Genomic DNA, 20,824 nt, shown 5'->3' with positions numbered 1-20,824 from the left:
TAGCAATGGGACATTGAAAGATCATAATAAATGTTGGTAGAAGAGGTGGTTTCATCATGGCTTATAGGCCAAATTTTAGCCTTTCTTCCTCTTCAGCTAAGTCCAGTTCTGCAGACAGTTATTGAAAGCCTGCCCCATGCCAAACAATGTACTAGGCGTATAAGTGTGAATCGGACTCGTTCCTGCCTGCCAGTGGCTCCCGTAGTTGGTGGGAAGAAGAGACATTGGCAGGGCAAACTACAGAAGTTGAGTTGGTATGCTCTGTACTTCGACAGCAGGAGACCCTGCTTATGCTCAGGGAGTCTGAGGTCGGGCTTCCTCCTTCCCACTGTCACTTTCAAGGACCACCCTAAATACTGCTAAATCCAGTGGACTCTTAGGTGGTCCACCCTCTCTCATCTCCTTGTGATATTTGATAAGCTATTTTCTATCCCACGCCCTTCTAGAAAAATCCCTCAATCCCTGACTGTGGCATTTTGGTAGTCTTAGCGCTCGGATCGTTCTGCATTTTAAAAGGGTGTCCTCTGACACCACCCGTTCTTAAGGGCAAACATTCCCCTTTATCCTTTTCTTCCCATCCTCTCTTCAGCACACCCTTGCCATTGGAGATCTGAGCAGCTTCCACAGAGCTTCTGAAAGGTCGAAGTGAACTCATTTGCCTAACACTCGTGCTTTCTTTGGTTCATGTGTTTGGTAAGACCCTTAGTTTTGGTGGATTGCTGTTTCACCTGTACTTCTTCCTATCTCATGTAGGATCAGAAGCCATCCGTTATTTCCCTTCAGAAGCTTATTGCTAGAGAAGTTGCTAATGAGGAAAGAGGAATGTTTCTAATCAGTGCTTCATCTGCCGGTCCTGAGATGTATGAAATTCATACTAACTCCAAGGAGGAACGGAATAACTGGATGAGACGCATCCAACAGGCAGTAGAAAGGTAACCTTTCCTTCTGTCCATACGCCAGGGGATGGACTCGTCCACTTGGGGAAAGTATTCTAACCATGTTTCCTCTGCATGAACACTTTGCCTCAGCCGGACTGGTCTGCTCCCTGCCCCCGCCCCTGCCTGTGATAGCCCCTCATCTGCAGCTTTGTTCTCTGCGCCTCCCTGCATGTAAAGCCCTACCTCCCCTCCGCCTGTGTGAATCCTGCTCATCTCTGGTGCAGCTCATGGCTTCCCTCCTTCGTGAAGACCTCCAGTTCCAGTGGTCTCTTCCTTACCCGGAATTCTTTAACACCTGCTCTCTACAGCATTTACTTGGTGCCTGTCATATATTGCCTTGTAGCAGCTACCTTTTTCGTGTATATATGTGTATTAGATTGGAAGCTCCTCGAGGGCAGGGGCCATGCTTTTTGTTTTTGTGTGTGCCTAATTCTGAAGAATCATTCAATAAACATTTTTAGATTGGTCGATCTAAGTGTTCAAAGTCAATTTCCTTGTCATTACTAGTGGAGGGGGTGAGGATGATCATCCTTAATGGTGATTTGATTAATCTGTTTTGAGTGATGTTTTATAAAATTCCTCCACCTCCACTGCACCATACTCAAGCTGGCACCCTACCTCTGTCCCCTCCAACTCCCTCTACTCTGTCCCATTGCGAAGTACCCAAATGTAGGAGAAAGCAAAACTTACTATTTTAGTCGGACCTAATGCTAGTGTTGATAGTGTGGGGCGTAGAGGTGTGAGCACATGAGTGCATTTGTGTATGTGTGTTTGTTGGAATATTCGAGTCATGCTGTACTGCTGACTTGGAGAGCTATGTCATACGTGCTGGGTCTTTTATATATGCAAGAAAACCAAGTATCTCAGAGGGCACGAAGAATTCTCTTTATGCTGAGTTTTTCTTCTCTGAATAATGCTACCTTCAAGTCCCCATGTCTTACTAATGAACCGAAAGATACTTGAATTTGGTTTTCAGTGGTCTGTCTTGACTATTGTCTTTTAAAGTTGCCCAGAAGAAGAAGGGGGAAGGACAAGTGAATCTGATGAGGAGAGGCGGAAAGCTGAAGCAAGAGTGGCCAGAATTCAGCAATGTCAAGGTACTGTGCACACATCTCTGACTCCCTGGCCGTGGTGTTCTCCTTGGGTGTTGGGCAAGGCCAGGTGTCACGAATGGGGGTTATAATTAAAACATGAATTCCGTGAGCCTGAGGCCCACCCCTCACTTGTGAGAACAAAAAGATGGGTTTCAGGAGTGTTCAAATGAGAGGACTGTCTCCCTCCTTCCTCCTTAGTGATTTAAAAATCTATAACAAATTTTCAGAAATAATTATCCACGTAACATGTACGAAACAGTAACTGTGGGCAGGGCAGTTTTGGTACAGATGTGCCCTGGGGTCATCGTCTGGTGCTGTAATTTTAGGTCCCAGCACTGGAAGGTCACACTTGTGTGACTCTGGGCAAGGAACCCATTAACTCTGGTCATCAGTTACCACGTCTTTGAATTGAGGAAATTAGATTAGCTCAGTGATTCCCATCTCTGGCTAGACATCAGAACTACTCTGGGAGTTTTGTAAAAATTCTGATGCCTGGGCCCTACCCTCACCCGTTTCCCTTGGGCTTTATGGGAGGTGGTTGTGGATGGATTTTAAATTCTGCCCAGGTGGTACCGAGGCAGACTGAGAACCCCTGGATTAGATGCTGACAGAGGTCCCTTTAAACCGTAAGAATCACGTGATACATTGACACCAGAGGAAAATGGTACATGCCAAGATTATCAAAGACATTGGATGTTGAGAAACCAAAACCTAAACCAGTAGGTGTGGTCTTAAGCAAGACTGACTGAAGCCTGAGTAGCTTTGCATTGTTTTCCCTTGCGGGTATCAGTCATCATGGACACTGCCACCCCACCTCGATTTTCATTCCTCAGCTTAGTGTTTAGTCTTAGTGGAAAACAAGCTGAACAAAGAATAGTTTTGCAAATCTTTCTGGAATTAGAGGCAGGGGAAAGGAACACGCATCCGAGCGCAATAAATTCCATGGAAAGCTACAGTCACTAAGTGGAAGAGTTAGGGTTTGAACCCGGTTGTGTCCCGCTCAACAACTTGTACTTGACCTGTGAGACCATACTGATGAGCAACATCGTGTTCTTCTTGCTTAGACTTTCATACAGTTGTTGTATTCCTCTGCTAACCTTCTGTGCTAAATGCCATTTCATAGAAATCCTCAGTAACCAAGACCAACAAATTTGCACATATTTGGAGGAGAAGCTGCATATCTATGCTGAGCTCGGAGAATTGAGTGGACTTGAGGATGTCCATCTAGAGCCCCACCTCCTCATTAAGCCTGACCCAGGAGAGCCTCCCCAGGCATCCTCATTAGTGGCAGCGGCACTGAAAGAAGGTAAGCTGCTTCCAAAACTATTTGCTTTGACAGGGTCAGAAAATGTTCGAGTACCTTCCGGGTGTGCCCAGCGCTGTGGTCTTGGTGCCGAGCACATAGAGCAATGAGACAGAGGCTCAACTGTGCTACAATTCATATTCCAGAAATAGCGAAGTAAAAGAAAATACACGTGTTGGGTCGTGTCCAGTACTATGAAGGAAAAAAGCGCCCCTCAGTAGATGAATGGATAAAGAAGACACATACATATACACAATAGAATAAATAGGATAAAGAAGACACATATATGTGCATACATATACAGAATAGAATTTTAGCCGTAAAAAGGAATGAGATCTGGCCACTTGCAGCAGTGTGGATGGACGGAAGGGTGTAATGCTTAGTGAAGTTAAGTCAGAGAAAAACAAATACCATGTGATTTCATGCCTATGTGGAATTTAGGAAACAAACGAACAACGACAAAAAAAAAAAAAAAGACAGACTCTTAAATACAGAGGACAAACTGGTGGTTGTCAGAAGGGAGATGGGTGGGGGAATGAGGGAAGTTGGTGAGGGGGGATTAAGAACACACTTCCAGTGCTTAGCAGTGAGTAATGTATAGAATTGTTGAATCACTATACCGTAAACCTGAAACTAATGTGATGTGGTGTGTTAATGATACTTCAATAAAAAACGAGGCAGTCTTATTTGAGAAACAGTGGAGGACAGTTGCTTCAAGGTAGATTGTCATAAAGTCTGAACCCTATTTTTTTTTTTTTTTAAAAAAAGATGAACAGGAGAGGGAGTAGGGAGATCGAGTGCGGAGGTTCTCTTTGCGTTAAAGTGACCAAGAAAGGCCTCTTTGATAAGGTGATATGTAAGCAGACATAAGGGAAGTGAAAAAGCCAAGTAGACATCTGGGGAAAGAATGTTGTAGACGCAGAGAACAGAGGATGCAAAGGTTCCAAGGCAGGTGAGTGCCAAGCCTGAGGAATGGCCAGGAGGACTGTGCAGGTAGAGTGAAGGGAGGGGTGGTGAGTGGCCGATGAGTCAGAGCCAGCTAGCGCTCAGATTACAGGGACCAGATGGAGGTCAGTAAGGAGTTTGGATTTCATTCTGAGGGGCATGGGAAGCATTAGAGGGTTTGAGTAGCGCATTGACTTGATGTGTGTTTTAAAAGGAGCCCCCCAGAGGGTTCCTGGGTGGCTCAGTCAGTTAAGCGTCCGACTTTGGCTCAGGTCATAATCTCATGCTTCATGAGCTTGAGCCCTGCATTGGGCTCTGCACTGAGAGTGTGAAGTCTGCTTTGGATCTTCTGTCTCCCTCTCTCTCAAAAATAAACAAACATTAAAAAAAAAAAGTCTAGGAGCACCTGGGTGGCTCATTCGGTTGAGCGTCCGACTTCGGCTCATGTCATGATCTCACAGTTTGTGAGTTCGAGCCCCAGCATCGGGCTCTGTGCTGACAGCTCAGAGCCTGGAGCTTGTTTCAGATTCTGTGTCTCCCTCTGTCTCTGTGACCCTCCCCCACTCGCGCTCTGTCTCTGCCTCTCAAAAATAAACCTAATTAAAAAAAAAAATTTTTTTTAAAGTCTAGGATATAACTGGGGGTTTGACCGAGGTAGGGTGGGGGATGAGATCACTGGGTAAATGAGAAAGTCAAGGAGACATGAGGCCAAGGTATTGGAAGGTCTATGTTCATAAAACTGAAATTCCTGAGAATTCTGACAAGAGTGGCATTGGGGAAAGGGAGGGAACTTGCACCAGGTGCTAAATTGTTCAAGGAGTCTGTAGATGAGTGACAACAAGGAGGGGTAGTGAGTGGTATAATCGGATGCCATGAAACTAAAGGAAAAAAGGGGCCTGGGGGTGAGGGATAATAGTTTGGAGGTGACAGGGACAATGGGTTTGAGAGAGAAAACAAGATGAATAACTGCAACAGAGATCCTATGCCCCACAAAGCCTAAACTATTTAAAATGTGCTCCTTGGCACAAAAAGCTTGCCAAGCCCTGGCTCAGGGTCTCAGAATATTATCTCTGGAGGAGAATTTAGAAATCAGGGCATTCTATCATCTTTATTTGATGAGGAAACCGACGTCATGAGAAGGGCATAGAGGTTGTCTGAAGAGGGGTCAACTGATGGGTTCATTCATCCATTCATTCATTCAGCCCCGACCCTCTGCTTTGTTGGTGGTGCTCATGGAAGTAATCCTTTCATAACTTCTGGTTAGGTACGGGCTCCCAGTTACGGAATGACGAAATCACAGGGATAAAAGGTAGAGCCTAGGGAATCTAATCAGTGGTATTGCATGGTGACAGATGACAGCTACACTTGGCGGTGAGCGCAGCATAATGTAGAGAATTGTGGACTAGCTATGGTGCACACCTGAAACTAATACAACATTGTCAAAGACACTTCAATAAAAAAAAAAAAAAAAAGAGGGCGATAAAAACTTCTAGTGGGGGAAGACAGGCAGTACCTAAGGAAACAAAGTAATTTCAGAAAGTCACAAGAAAGTAAGATTGGGGTGAGGTGAAGGCTCTGTGTTAGAGAAGCCAGGGAAGACCTCTTTGAGGGGATGATTTTTTTTGACATGAGAACGGAAAGGTGAGAAGAAGCCAGCTGTCTGGAGATACGGGGGAGAACCACTCCTGGGCAAGGACCGAGTGGGTGCAATGCCCTCGTGTGTGGAGTGAGCGTGGCATGTTCAAGGGAAGAAGGAAGGCAGGGCGGCAGCACTCAGGGAAGTAGATGAGGTGAGGTTGCCTGGGTGAGCAGAGATAGATGTTTATAGGCTCTGGTTAAAGAAATATCTTATTCCACGCTTGATGGGAAGTTACTGGTGGCTTTTAATCATGGGTGTGGCACGATCACACGTCTCGCTGCCGGCAGGGGAGCAGAGTGAGAGAGACCCGTTTGCCAGAGATGGTTGGGAGGCAGTTACAGGAGCTGATGGGGGTTGTTGGGACTGTTGACAGTGGAAGTAGAGGGAAGTGGATCAATGCAAGGTATATTTTAGAAATAAAGCTACAAGTACTTTCGAGTGACCCTCTCGTCCTTGATAATGTCTTTATTGGGTAAGTCACCCCCTCTCAATTTTTAGCCGGTGGCTTTCACCTCTTCTGCCATCAGAACTGTGAACGATGCCTGCTGTTAGGTCCCTCTGCCTTAATTCATCTGGCTCTCTGTGTTGTGTAGGCGCTCGGGAATAGGAGGGGACCCAGCTGCTTAAGAGAACACCAAACAGTTGAGGTACTGCCTGACCCACCCCGAGTCGCTGTTCATCAGTACTCCGAGATCTAGCAGGAATTCTTTTTTTTTTTTTTTTAATTTTTTTTTCAACGTTTATTTATTTTTGGGACAGAGAGAGACAGAGCATGAACGGGGGAGGAGCAGAGAGAGAGGGAGACACAGAATCGGAAACAGGCTCCAGGCTCCGAGCCATCAGCCCAGAGCCTGACGCGGGGCTCGAACTCACGGACCGCGAGATCGTGACCTGGCTGAAGTCGGATGCTTAACCGACTGCGCCACCCAGGCGCCCCTAGCAGGAATTCTTTTAATTAATTGATCAATTAATTTAGAGACAGAGTGAGTGGGGGAGGGGCAGAGACAAAAGGAGAGAGAGAATCCCAAGCAGGTTCCCACACGGTCAGCAAGAACGCCCAGTGTGGGGCTCGAACTCATGAACCGTGAAATCATGACCTGAGCCGAAACCAAGAGTCAGATGCTTAATGGACTGAGCTGCCCAGGAACCCCTAGCAGGAATTCTTAATCAGGGTGAGGTCTTTATCTCTGGGGGGAAAATAAAAAACAGTTCAGTAATGCACCTTGAATGGTCTCCCTAGGTGGTTGCTTTACTGGATGGCTTTTCTTCTCTTTCTCCTCTTTTGTCTCTATCTCTTGAATCCCGTTCATCCTTCAAGATTCTACTCAGTTGTCATTTCCTTTAATAACTTCTTCCTAATTCCACCGGCTAATGCAACTGTTTTGCTCCTTCGCATTCCTGGAGCATTTTATGGTCCTCTAATAACTGGATGATAGAACTCAGCACTGATCACATGCTACCTTGTATATAGTTACTTGCAAGTGTCTGTTTCCTCTTTCCGTCTCAAACTCTCCTAATTAGTTAATCACATGCCCAGGGGCCCCTAGAACAGCATAGGGGCTCAATGAGCACTTGCTAAATTCCAGCACTGGACACGATGTTTTAGACATATTTATAGGGCCTTTAAAACTGTACCATTCACATGCTAGTTGAAAGCATTTAGCATAAATAAAAACCTCATTTTCTTGTAGTGTTTCCCAGTCTTACCAGATCCTAAGAGCAGCCTTTTGTGCTTGTTTAAAATGCAAATTGTTTGTCTTTTCCCTTGGAGAATCTGATCTAGTAGGTCTAGGTAAATTTTGGAAATCTGCATTTTTTAAGGTACAGTTGGGGAAATTCTGTTTTGAAGAAGAGCTAGTCTCTCTGAATAGTAGGTTTTAAAACGTTCATGCCTGGGGCGCCTGGGTGGCGCAGTCGGTTAAGCGTCCGACTTCAGCCAGGTCACGATCTCACGGTCCGTGAGTTCGAGCCCCGCATCGGGCTCTGGGCTGATGGCTCGGAGCCTGGAGCCTGTTTCCGATTCTGTGTCTCCCTCTGTCTCTGCTCCTCCCCCGTTCATGCTCTGTCTCTCTCTGTCCCAAAAATAAATAAACGTTGAAAAAAAAATTAAAAAAAAAAAAATAAAACGTTCATGCCTGAAATCATATTTAAATTAATTGAATTACAGAAAGTTTTTCAGCATACTTAATGTAACGGAAAGTTAAATTTGAGACTTTTTTATATAGCACATCTTTTTATTAATTCTCTATCATAAAATGATGCTAAAAGTATTGGTATAGGTCGCCTTTTGGCAAACTTTTTTCTGTAATGAGCCAGATAGTAAATACTTGAGGCTTTGCAGGCCACATGCGGTTTCTGGGACACATTCTTTTTTGTGCATGTGTGTGCGTGTATTGTGTATTTTAACAACTCTTTAAAATATAAAAACCATTTTTAGCTCCTGGGCCGAATAAAAATAGACACAGGCCAAATAGAGTTTGCCAACCCTTGGTCTAGATTAAACTACGTGTATTTGGTTTTTAAATTTTGTCTTCTTTCTCCTTGTTAGCTGAGAGCCTGCAGGTTGCAGTGAAGGCCTCACAGACGGGCAATGCATGCCAGTCATCCGAGGAAGGTTGTGGAGAATCTGCCTTGACAGATACGCTGGGTCCCCCTGACGTGCCAGGATCTTCTACAGCTTGTAAGTGAAAGTACAGGCCTTTGCCGTGAGCCTGAACACAATCTCTGGAGCATAGAGTGGTCATAGGAAATGAAGGCAATGACTCTGTCCCTATTTGGAGGAGACTTGATGTATTTTTTTAAATCCGAGAAAACCTGAGAATAAATATGCTAGCCTGATTTATTTACGATAACGGCACTGGCATTCCCAGGACAAGGATTTCAAGAATAGTTGGTGGGTTCTACTGCTCTCATACCCAGGCAAGCTTTGTACCTTCCCCAAACCTGACCCTGCTTCATTTTTGATTTGACTTACTGAGTACAATTTGGAATATGGTTTTGAAAGAACTTTTAAACTTTCGGTTGTTTGGAAAGGGGTCTCTGCAGTTCACGAGAGAACAAACCCTTGAACTTAACCTCCTGTAGGCGTCCTCACCTGAGAAGCCATACGCCAGAAAGCTAGGCTGCAACACCTTCCCCGCAGACACAGGGTTTGGTGATGTGGTTAAAGGCAGAAGTGCCAAAAATTCTTGATCGGCGTCATCATACGCTTTGGTTCAGATCAGAATTCGTTTATAAAAAGCCCTGTTGCATATATTTAAAAATTTTTTTTTCAGCGTTTATTTATTTTTGGGACAGAGAGAGACAGAGCATGAACGGGCGAGGGGCAGAGAGAGAGGGAGACACAGAATCGGAAACAGGCTCCAGGCTCTGAGCCATCAGCCCAGAGCCTGACGCGGGGCTCGAACTCCCGGACCGCGAGATCGTGACCTGGCTGAAGTCGGAGGCTCAACCGACTGCGCCACCCAGGCGTCCCAATTTTAAATACGGAAAGACAGCATGTAGAGAATTAGGTGATTTCTCAGAACCCCATGATGTTCTATACGGAAGCTGAATATTTACTTCCCTACAGCTAGTTCTGAGAGAAGAGCATAGAGGGTTTATTTTTCCTTGTATTTGGGTGATAAAAACCTTCCTTCCACCAGGCCTTATTATGCACAAGATAAAACGTCTTTAGTAGCTAGAGATGAGAGAGGATTAAATTGTCCTTGAATTTCTTTATCAACATCCCATGGTTGATCAAGATACACGGACGCAGTACAGTTTTAAAATTCTGTCCATTTTTGAAATCACTAATAATTATCTTGCTCCCTCAAATTTCGCTTTATCCCATCCTGCATTTCTAGTTTCAGAAAGTGCACATATGTTTTTCATTTTTTTTTTTTTTTAATTTTTTTTTCAATGTTTATTTATTTTGGGGACAGAGAGAGACAGAGCATGAACGGGGGAGGGGCAGAGAGAGAGGGAGACACAGAATCGGAAACAGGCTCCAGGCTCCGAGCCATCAGCCCAGAGCCTGACGCGGGGCTCGAACTCACGGACCGCGAGATCGTGACCTGGCTGAAGTCGGACGCTTAACCGACTGCGCCACCCAGGCGCCCCATGTTTTTCATTTTGACACAACCCCGATTCATCAAGGGAGTTGTACTGCCCTGGGTGATTTCCTTTTAAAAGAACAAAACTCATTATGCCATTGAGGGAGTTCCGTCTAAAAACACAGGAGGGCTCTGCTGCTCTCAGCCTCCCCCCAGGGGCAGCCAGAGAGGAGAGGCTCCCCATGGCTCCTGCAGCTGCTCAGGGGCACATGGCCGTACCTTCCCTCCCTGTTCTCCCGTCTGTACCTGTATCTCCCAGGATTTGGGAGAGTGCCCGGGGACACCCGTGACATCTGTCAAAACCATTAGACTATTTGCCCTGATACCAGGATCCATGTAGGCAGGGGCAGGTTGATAGGGTCCTGTACCCCCAAAGACCTAGTCATTTGTGGGCCGGGTTGGAGGATGGTGCTATAAGACTTAGATTCTCTTTATAAGGTTGGCCAGGGCAAATACTGTTTTTAATGAGGGTCTGTAACTGACTGGGTCAGTTCTTTGTTTCACTTGGAGGACTGGGTCCTTCTAAGTCAGGCCCATGCCAATCTGAGGTCATCCGCCAAGCAAGGCCTTCAATTTTTAGTTCTCGATGTACCTAATAAGGTGGGTCACTATAACCTACTCCTGAAAAAGTTCTGGAGACCTGAAATTGAATAAGAAACAGAGGCACCTGATAATTTGGCTCACCATGGGGTTCTTTGCCCATTGCTGGTTCTCATTTGTATGGGGTGGTGGGGAGGGAGAGTGTGAGAAGGGCTAATTCTTTGGTAACGTGTTGGGTATCTCTCTAAGAAGTAAGGATAATACCAAGTAGTGGAACCATTTTTTGAGTGGTGGAAAATTTCTGTAGAATGTCCCTTCCCTATAAGTGAAAAGCATTGACTGACTTGGGCAAAATGAAGTTAATTTTTAGCTGATTTAATTTGAAGCAGTTTCAGCTTAAACAAAAAATTCTTTGTAATAGAAGTGGCCTTTGGGGTCCTGGGGATTTGCATTTAGAAAAGGCGAAGAAAGCATTTCCTCCATCAGAAAGAAAGTTTCAAGATGGCATTGTGTGATAAACAGTGTCCCAAAGTGAATATTTCACCAGGGCCCTGACTGGACATGATTCTAATGAAATGGTGGGTGTGAAACTGCTTTGGAAAGTCTAGTTTAAATCAGGGTAAGGTGAGCACAGTCTAAGTTTTAACTGAGTTCACATGGGTAAAGAAATCAAATTGTACCAGCAGAGATCTAATGGATGGAGTGAAATCCGTGTTTGGTACTTAAAAATATTTCTGGTCTAGAAATATTTCTGCGTTTCATAGGTTAAATACACCGTATTTACAACTGTTATGAATCTAGATTCTAAACAAGTGTTATGAGAAAAAAAAACACTTGGAAATTGTTTTTCAAGAGTTGTTTGGAGATAGGGACAGCTTCCTTTTTGTAGGACTATGGGCTCATAAAGTATTCACCATCTTCACGCTGCTCAGAAAGATATTTCACTCCCGTTGTTGGATTACCCCTTCTAAGCCTTCTTTATGGTCTGCTGTTCTTACACGGGCCGCAGAGGAGCCTTTCACCGAGCTGTCTCCTTCGACCTGGGTCTGCCAGCCCTTGCTTTTTGTTCTCCAGGGCCTGTTTTCAATTTCCTTCTCCCCAGCAGCTTTATCTGAGTAAGTGAAAGTGAGATGTAGCATATACCCCTCTCGGTATCGCCAGCCTCACATGAGCACCTGTCTGCAAAAAAGAAAAATTAAAAGATGGGTGATAATTGCTGCCGTTTGTCAGTTTGGTATCTAATAGCGTGTAAGCTCCCCGAGGGCAGGGACACTGTGCTTTGCATTGTTTCAGCACCTTGTATGAGAGTATGTGATACGTGGGATTTTGTGTTCCTTATTTTGAAGTCCGTGTCAGCTGCGTGCAAAAGAACCCAGTGCGCTGGCTGCTGTTTGATGATGTCCTTTTTTGTTTCTGTCTCAATGGTGTGCTTCCAGCACTAGTCACAGAAAGGACAGGAGGAAGAGGCTGTTGGGATGTGGATCCTGGGACCCAGGGTGTGGGAACCGACCTGGCGGTCTCTGATGCAGGGGAGAAGGTATTGTGAACTGATTTGTTAGTAAATGGCACCAGTTACTTTGTGTAATAAAATAACCACAGGTCCTGGTCTGTCCGTGGCAGTGAGTGGTATGAAAGCATTCTTCTGCATTGTTCTCGATTTCGGTACTCATATTTAAGCTTTCTCACTTAAATCCTCTTAAAATGTTCTCACTCTTCCTATCCATGTAGGTGTAAACAAAGAAATGATTGGAAAGTTATTAAACGGTTTTAAAACTCGATTGTTTGTGTGTCTGCGCACTCTTACTTCTGGTCTCCCTTCTGCTCTCCGCCCTGCAAACCTCTGCCTTTTCACCTGCTACACTTAGCAACTCTTGGCTGAGAGGTGCGCCTGGCGTCTGTCGGGGTCTCTAGGCAACCAAGGGACACTAAAGCCGCAGAAAGAATTTTGACTTCAAATACTGTTGCTACTTGCACGTTCTTTTATCTTGCTTTCATTTCAGGTTGTTTTCCTGTCTCCGCCCACATTGTCACCTACTTTGTTTTTTGGGAGGCTTCTAATCAACCTCACCATTTTTTTTTTTTTTTTTGCTTGGGGCAAACTGGTTCTAAACGCCTCTCCTTTTTGGACACAGTTTACATGTAGTATATACCACTCTTTGAAAAATTAAATCATGAAACTTCCTATTCCCTTCAAATGAGCCTGGGATGTCAGAAAGAGGGAATAAGAATATGAATCTGGGAGGTGCTGAGTGGCCTCCCCAGGGTTGGCTGGGGCTCGAGAGTTTTAGTTTTCTCTAATTTCAAGTTAGGCACATTACCATGCACCAATATGTGCTAATGTGGAAAAATGACAGATGTCCTATCTTTGTGTACTAATGTACGTATTATATATTTTTGCAAATATTATACGTGACTGAGACTTCAAGTCCAAAGATTTTTTTAAAAATCCGTAAAAAATATGGCTGTGATTTAGTGTTGTTGTTGTTGTTTTAAAGATCTTCATAGGCCAAAATAAAAAAACGGAATGCAGTATTTCACTTCACTGACTGTAAGCTTTCTGACTTACTTTTTTCTTCAAATGTTCCTGCTTTTCTTCCTTTTCAGCGTGGCCTTCACTTTTCAGCCTGTAGCTTCCAAACTGCTTTTGTCGTAGAGGCAGAGAGGGAGGGTAAGAGGGCTGGTTAGCTAGGAATAGTTTTTTTCTTGAACGGACCCTGTGGTGACTCCCACTGTCAAGGTCTTTTTCCCTTCCAGGATTCAGTGACAGGTAAGTGAAATGAGGTGTGAAGGTTCCTCGTTGGGTGAACCTATCTGGAAGAACTTTCATAAGGCATTTGAGAAAATGAACTGACAAATAGGGCAGGATCACCTGAAATCAGACGTAGGCAAAAAGTGTGCAACGGATATGTTGTAATTAGCTTCCTTAATAAGGTAAGGCTTAACACAAAAATTGGAAAGAAGTTTAAAAATGAGTGCTGCAAATGGTGCAGCATCCTGTGTGTAACTCAACCGCTGCAACTCTATACATTCACCACAAGGTGGTGGACTGACTCCGTGAAAAATACGACATTGACCCTGTCTGTCCTTTCCAACTTCGCGGTTCTGGGGAATAAGTAACCGCATGTAGCATAATCCAACTCATTTCTAGGTTTCTGATTTTTATAGAGTATAAAAATTCTATACCGTACGATTTTCTTATTACAAAGGCAGTGGACTGTGCAGCAAGGACAGAACCACAAGAGCAGAGAGAACTCTAGAACTCTCTAGAGAATGGGAGTTTTTAGCCCAATTGCGGGGGTGGAGGGGACTTGGGGACAGGTCTAATGACTCTAAACTTCATGTCCTTTTCCCTCCCTTATCCTTCCTGTATTAGAGGTTCTGCTTAGTGATGAAATCTTTTATGGCCCGGGAAGAGTGTGGGAGAGGGGTAAGAAGGGATGTGGCTATTTCATTAAAGCTTCACTAGCCTGAACTAATTGAATTTAACAAGTCCAAAGTTACCTGAGAACGTTACCACGGCTGACTGTTCCCTGTGGTTTCAATTTAAAGCTGCTCAGATAAGAGAAAGCAGTATACAAGAGAGGCTCTAGGCGGGCATGGAATCTGGTGATCTCCTATAGCGTAAAGAGTGGAGTACATAGCGAGCGCTCAGTATTTATTTATAGAATGCAGTGTGAGTGTCCTGTAGATGCCAGGCTTCGTTGTTAAATTTGCAGTTACAGCACTGAACGCACATAAGAACTCCTGCTGCTTGTTGCCTTACATCCTAGTGAAAGAAGACGGACGATACCTGAACAGACGATTGTTCAGTTCAATTCTGGAAACTGGAAATCCTTACTACCTGCATGTGTCTCTAATGTGTGCATTAGAGAGACAATGAGACATAGAACCCATCCCCCAGGAGCAGATGGTCTCCAGCCTCATGATGGCCTCTGCTGTTAGTGCGTTTACTAAGGCAATCCCAGACGGTTCCAGCGAACTCACAGTAGGATCTGGAGCCGGCCAGCTAGGTGCTCATCCTTGAGCCACCTCTGAGTCTGATTTCCTCTCCCAACCATTGACTGTCTTGGCTTTGTGAATCTTTTTTTTTTTTTTTTAATTTTTTTTTAACATTTATTTGTGTTTGAGACAGAGAGAGACAGAGCATGAATGGGGGAGGGGCAGAGAGAGAGGGAGACACAGAATCGGAAGCAGGCTCCAGGCTCTGAGCCATCAGCCCAGAGCCTGACGCGGGGCTCGAACTCACAGACCGCGAGATCGTGACCTCAGCTTAAGTCGGACGCTCAACCGACTGAGCCACCCAGGCGCCCCAAGCTTTGTGAATCTCAAACATGGATATGGGGAGCAAGAAGTCAGGCGTGATGTTCTCTAGCTTCCAAATCTGGCCTCCAGAATGCAGGGAGCCAGCCTGCTCTGAGGGCCAGCTTCAGCCTGGGCACCGAGAGCTCACGTGACAGTGTGGTGTCCACAAGGTAAATATCATCACTTACGGAGAGAGTACAGAACTTACCGACTGTCATCCCTTGTTGTTTAAAGAGATGTTTGGGGGAAAAGTTACCATGTATGTCACATACAGAGTTTGCACAGATGGGGCTCTCACTGAGCAGTTGTTTAATTCTGTAGGCTTTGATTTCTGGCAAGGAAAGAGGGTCATCATAGAAGACTTTTGAGGGAGTGAAGTGATTTACCTGAGGTCATACATTTTGGACACTAAGTGTAGCTTTTCAAAAGTAGTGCGATTTCATTTTCTTGTTCTTTACATATTTTAGGTGGAATATAGAAGTTTCCCAGGTGCTTCACAGTCAGAGGTGAGCTATGCATACCTGAAATATATCCTCATCCTCTTGTTATTTTTGGATAACGAATGCTTTTTCAAGTATTTGACTTTCACGATCTTATTTTCCAGATTATACAAGCGATACAGAATTTAACCCGGCTCTTATATAGCCTTCAGGTAACTGTGCTCCTCTATTCTTTGACCTTGTGAATGTTTTCTCTTAATGCAATTCATTTTATTTGATGACTCCCGGCCATTACAAATTAGAACATAAGAGAGGCACTCAGCGATCTTAAAAGAATCCCAATTCCCGAAGTGTAATTCCTCTAGTTGCATTGAACTTCACCTGGTTTTGTAATCACAAGGCAACACCACTACTTTTTGTAACATTCTTCTCTGAAACCACAAAACGGTTCATATCTTTAAAAAATATTGATGACTGTGACCTGGCCTGAAGCTTACAGTGAAACTCTTAGGTGAGTGTAGCATGACTTCACATTTTCTGGTGAAAACTTAAATTCACACCTAAACTTTTTTCACTTCCACCTGTGGACTTGGGCCTTTTGAGCACTTAAATAATTCATGTGCTCCTTCATTCGTTAGTTTGTTCATCCACCCAGCATTTATTGAGTGCCTTCTCTCTGCTTGGCTGTACGCTAAGGGCTGAGCACACAAAGGCAGATGAACCACAAGGCCTATCGTCGAATGGCTCACTGTCTTTCAAGGAAAGGCAGGCACAAAAAATGCTTGCATTGAGGATTACAGGGTTGGATGATCCCTCAGGTCATGCACAAGAAAGGCCAAATATATCCGATTGCTCAATTTATGATTAAAAGCATTTTGATGATATAAAAGCAATGTTAGCATCATGGATAAATTGGAAGAAAAATTTGAGGATGTAAGTAAATAAAATGGCTTGTGATTCTATAGAGAGAATTATCCTTGTTACATTGGTGTATATCCCTCTAGTTTTTAAAAATGATTTTATACATGCTCTTCCATAACATGTACTTTGCTACATGTTCAGCTCTTACTCTGTAGCACAGTATTTAGAGGCTGTATAATATTCAAGTCTATGGAATTTGTCCAGTTCTTTTTTTATTATTAGTTTTTTTTTGTTTTTTTTTTTTTAATTTTTTTTCCAACATTTATTTATTTTTGGGACAGAGAGAGACAGAGCATGAACAGGGGAGGGGCAGAGAGAGAGGGAGACACAGAATCGGAAACAGGCTCCAGGCTCTGAGCCATCAGCCCAGAGCCCGACGCGGGGCTCGAACTCACGGACCGCGAGATCGTGACCTGGCTGAAGTCGGATGCTTAACCGACTGCGCCACCCAGGCGCCCCTATTATTATTAGTTTTTAAAGTTTATTATTTTGAGAGAGAGAGAGAGAGAGAGAGGGAAACAAGGTGAGCAGGGGAGGGGCAGAGAGAGAATCCCAATCAGGCACTTGTCAGTGTCTACACCGTCAGTGCAGAGCCCGATGCGGGGCTTGGACTCACGAACTGCAAAAGCATGACCAAAGCCGAAATGAAAAGTCTGATGCGTAACCAGCTGAGCCACCCATGCACCCAGAATTTGTCCGATTCTTCATAGCTATACTTCTGTAGGAAGTCTGTTAGATATTCTTGTATATTAACCTCTTAACATAGCTGCGTGTTTCTTTAGGATAAATGGCTAAAATTATTTTTTTTTAGGTTTTTAATAGGTATGACCCAAATAATCCTATCAACACCCCCTCTCTCCTTCTCCTCAGTGTAAAAATAGGTCAAGGTGTCTGATGATCTTAATTTTCATTTCTTTGATTACTGTTGAAACTAAACTCCCCCCGGCCACTGGCTTAGTAGCCATTCATGCTTCATATCTTTTACCTGTTGAATATTAATAGAAAATAAAGTTGGGTGCCAGGGTGGCTCAGTCATTAAGCATCTGACTTTGGCTCAGGTCATGATCTCACAGTGTGTGAGTTGGAGTCCCACCACATCGGGTGAACACAAGTCCCGCTTCAGGTAAAAACCTGAGCCCTGGATGAGCCTCACTTCTCTCTCGTTGTCTGCCCCTTACAGGGCTCGCTCGCGCGCTCTCTCTCTCTCTCTCTCTCTCTCTCTCTGCCCCTTGCTCACTTCTGCCCTGTCTCTCTCTCTCTCTCTCAAAAGAAAAAAGTTAAGTATGACTGTAAGTTTTCACCAGAAAAAAGTGTAAAGTCATGCTCCATTTAATGTTTTCTTATATGTATTTTTTTTCAACGTTTTTTTTAATTTTATTTTTGGGACAGAGAGAGACAGAGCATGAACGGGGGAGGGGCAGAGAGAGAGGGAGACACAGAATCGGAAACAGGCTCCAGGCTCTGAGCCATCAGCCCAGAGCCCGACGCGGGGCTCGAACTCACGGACCGCGAGATCGTGACCTGGCTGAAGTCGGACGCTTAACCGACTGCGCCACCCAGGCGCCCCAAATGTTTTCTTACATGTGTTTTGACCGCATCAAGACTTCTTTTATGTCTTATTGATCATGTATCTATTGTTCTGGTAGCACCACCTTAATAATTAAAATTTTGGATTCTTTTTGAATATATTATGGTGATGGTCTCTTCTTGTTCTTTTCTTTACTCATCTACATATTCTTTCATAAGAGATTTGACTCACTCTGGCAAGTTTCTTACCCTTGTACCAGGACTGATTAATTAAAATTTCCTATTTATGAATGAATTTGGGTAGAATTGTCACCTCTGCAGTAATTAGTGTCCTCTTAGGGAAAATGCTGTTAGTCATCTCTTATTTTAGATAAAAGGAAGATGTTTTTGTTTCAACAGTTCTAGTCTTTAGAATACTCCAGGTAGAAAGTTAAAATTTGAAAGTAATGATATTATGGTTATTCTTCAGTACTTACATCATTTTATTTTCTTGGCTTATACTTTGTCTTCTGGAAATGTATTAAGTAACTGTGGCAATAGCAAGCATCCTTGTGGTGTTCAAGATGTAGTGGGAGTACCTTTGGCGTCTGACATTAAATATGCTGGTCTGGGATAGCTGGTCTTTGAGTTGATCGATCATGTAAAACAAACGTCCCTTTTATATTTTAACGGGAAAATGGATATAGTTTGAGGACAATCCATTAACTTTTGGGAGATGAAAACACTGAGGATCCCAGCTTGTGTTGCCTGATGAAGACACTGACAGGTCACTGGTCTTCTTGTCAGCCTTGCATGGGACCCTGTGTGGGTTCAACGTTCAGAAAAACTGACCTAAATGACCTGATGTTTGCACCACAAGAGATTGAAGGGAGGTATTGAATTCTCCAGTGTCTTCTCTTAACCTCAGCTTTTGAGCTTGTCTGAGGATGTGGGCTCTGAAAGATTTCTATTCAGGGAGCATTCATCTCTTGTGAAGCTGTATCTCTTACATATGATTGAAATTTTTACCTGAGCATTTTCAAATCAGATGAAAATGAAACTTGATCCCTATATTAGGAGAGCAGAGTTGGAGATAAGGTATGGGGAAGGTGGAAGGGAGAGGACAAAGAAACGTTGAGAGAGTAAATTGGGAATTTTCCTAAATTTGAAAGCAAGTGCTGTTCTCTGCCAAATATAAGGGTCAACTGTACGTGTGAAAATGAATATCCACTCTCCATATTCCACCTCGATGCTAGAGACGAGAGTGGTCTCATCTCAAATGCTAAGTAGATGTGAGGAATGCTTCTTGGTAGCCCTTAACTAGCCTGCTGTAAACTTTTCATGAACACTGTACTTTCCTATGGTAGTTTGGGCATATAAAATACTGGATGTTCAGGGGCGCCTGGGTGGCGCAGTCGGTTAAGCGTCCGACTTCAGCCAGGTCACGATCTCGCGGTCCGTGAGTTCGAGCCCCGCGTCAGGCTCTGGGCTGATGGCTCGGAGCCTGGAGCCTGTTTCTGATTCTGTGTCTCCCTCTCTCTCTGCCCCTCCCCCGTTCATGCTCTGTCTCTCTCTGTCCCAAAAATAAATAAACGTTGAAAAAAAAAAATTTAAAAAAAATACTGGATGTTCGTTTGTTTTGCTATACTGATGCCCTTGAAATTTATTAGAATTAATAAAAACGTACAGTCTACAGTTGAACTAAGTCAGCAGAATCCTGAATGGTTTCTTATTTATGTGCTAATTGTTTCATATTTAAAGATAAAGTAATTACTATTTAAAATGATAATCGTTCTCTTTTTAAGAACTTCTTAAAGATCTTAAATATTCATGCGAATTTTGGAATTGTTTAAGTAAGTTTTCAAGGTTAAAAACATGAATTTTATTTCAGAAGGCCCCAGCAAGTACATTTTTGAATCTTATTTCAAGACAAGTGCCAATTTAAAATTTACTTGAGTTCTTTAACCTTCAAAAGTGCAGGGAATTGTTGATCTAACAAAGAACTACTAGTCAAATCCCCATCTTACCAGCATCTGTTACATGGGCAGTTTTCAAAATTCTTAGGAAAGAAAAATGTGAATTTATTCCTAGGAGACTAATAATTTCTCATAATGAGTCAAAACACACATACATACCCAGTATGTGGCCATTTTCAATTTGTCCCTTTTGTGCTGCTTTGTGCTTTAAATGGGAACTTTTAAAATTAAAAGCTTCCAAGGGGCATTCACTGAGTTGTTTTTTTCTTTCTTTCTTTTTCTTTTTTTTTTTTTGGTTTTGTGGAATCCTTCCAAATCTTGGCAATTATTTCCTGTGAATGCTGCCAAACTTTTCATAGGCAGATACCGTAACTCCAAATGTTTTTTTAATCTGGTTGGTAATGTCCTCTGGGCTTTAGAGTATCTATGTTCCCTTAATCATTCCAGCCTCCTGTTAGCAATCTATTAAACAAATGAATTTCGGCTTAGGACTTTACGTATGACCTTCCTGCTGTAATACAAAGAAATAACAGTAACGAGATAGCTTTACCACTTACGTATCTCCTAAATATGAAATTAACGGCTGTTCTCGGGCATTATGTTATAAAAAGATTATTTACCAAAAGTCTCCAAGTGGTTGACTTTTATTTTTGTGTTTTCATGTGTGTAATGTAGCTTAAGTAATTTCTGGTTTGGGACTCAACGGATACTACCAGGTTTATATAGAATCTTAAATTCTCATGAATTATTGAGTGGAGAGACCTCAGAGAATGAGACATAGAGCAGGAATGCAGTCTTGTGAATTTATGTACTGAATTCTTATTCAAAAGACTTGCTTAAATATTACCAAATAGCCAGCAACAAACCACATTTCCAAAAGAAGGGATGAGTATTGCTTTTGTGCTTTTTTTTTCTTTTGTATATTAATTCCCAAATGGTACTGCTAGGCAATGTGGGTAAGCGTATTTGGAAGGTTAAGGTCAGTCTTTGAAGATAACTTACAAAAAGGACAGAACATTAAGGGGAAATAATTTGGTCGTGCTTTTTGTGTCTAGAGGTAGTTCCCCCCCAAAGCCCAAGCCCGCGGAAGCCGTGACCGTTTTCCTCTCCCCTGCTCTTGACCTTG

The 20,824-nt window shown here is 43.4% G+C and overlaps 1 protein-coding gene across 5 annotated transcripts in view; it reads left to right on the top strand.

The window, feature by feature from the left end:
* The window catches only part of ARHGEF28 (Rho guanine nucleotide exchange factor 28), a 317,945-nt gene that overhangs the window by 266,048 nt on the left and 31,073 nt on the right, over nt 1-20,824 (top strand). For 4 of the 5 annotated variants that reach the window (XM_040450927.1, XM_040450934.1, XM_040450917.1 and 1 more), the window contains 7 exons: nt 754-932; nt 1,944-2,035; nt 3,156-3,338; nt 8,468-8,599; nt 11,990-12,090; nt 15,323-15,361; nt 15,460-15,507. In XM_040450927.1, coding sequence (XP_040306861.1) covers nt 754-932; nt 1,944-2,035; nt 3,156-3,338; nt 8,468-8,599; nt 11,990-12,090; nt 15,323-15,361; nt 15,460-15,507 — 774 coding nt within the window. Of the gene's footprint in view, nt 1-753; nt 933-1,943; nt 2,036-3,155; nt 3,339-8,467; nt 8,600-11,989; nt 12,091-15,322; nt 15,362-15,459; nt 15,508-20,753; nt 20,797-20,824 lie in introns of those variants that run through there. The other variant, XM_040450938.1, reaches the window with a different exon arrangement.

This window comes from Herpailurus yagouaroundi, unplaced genomic scaffold (assembly GCF_014898765.1).
Source record: "Herpailurus yagouaroundi ecotype Mexico unplaced genomic scaffold, PumYag 29, whole genome shotgun sequence".
Taxonomy (NCBI): Eukaryota; Metazoa; Chordata; class Mammalia; order Carnivora; family Felidae; genus Herpailurus; species Herpailurus yagouaroundi.
Note: the sequence above shows the minus strand (reverse complement) of the source record. Positions and strands in the feature narration are given on the sequence as shown.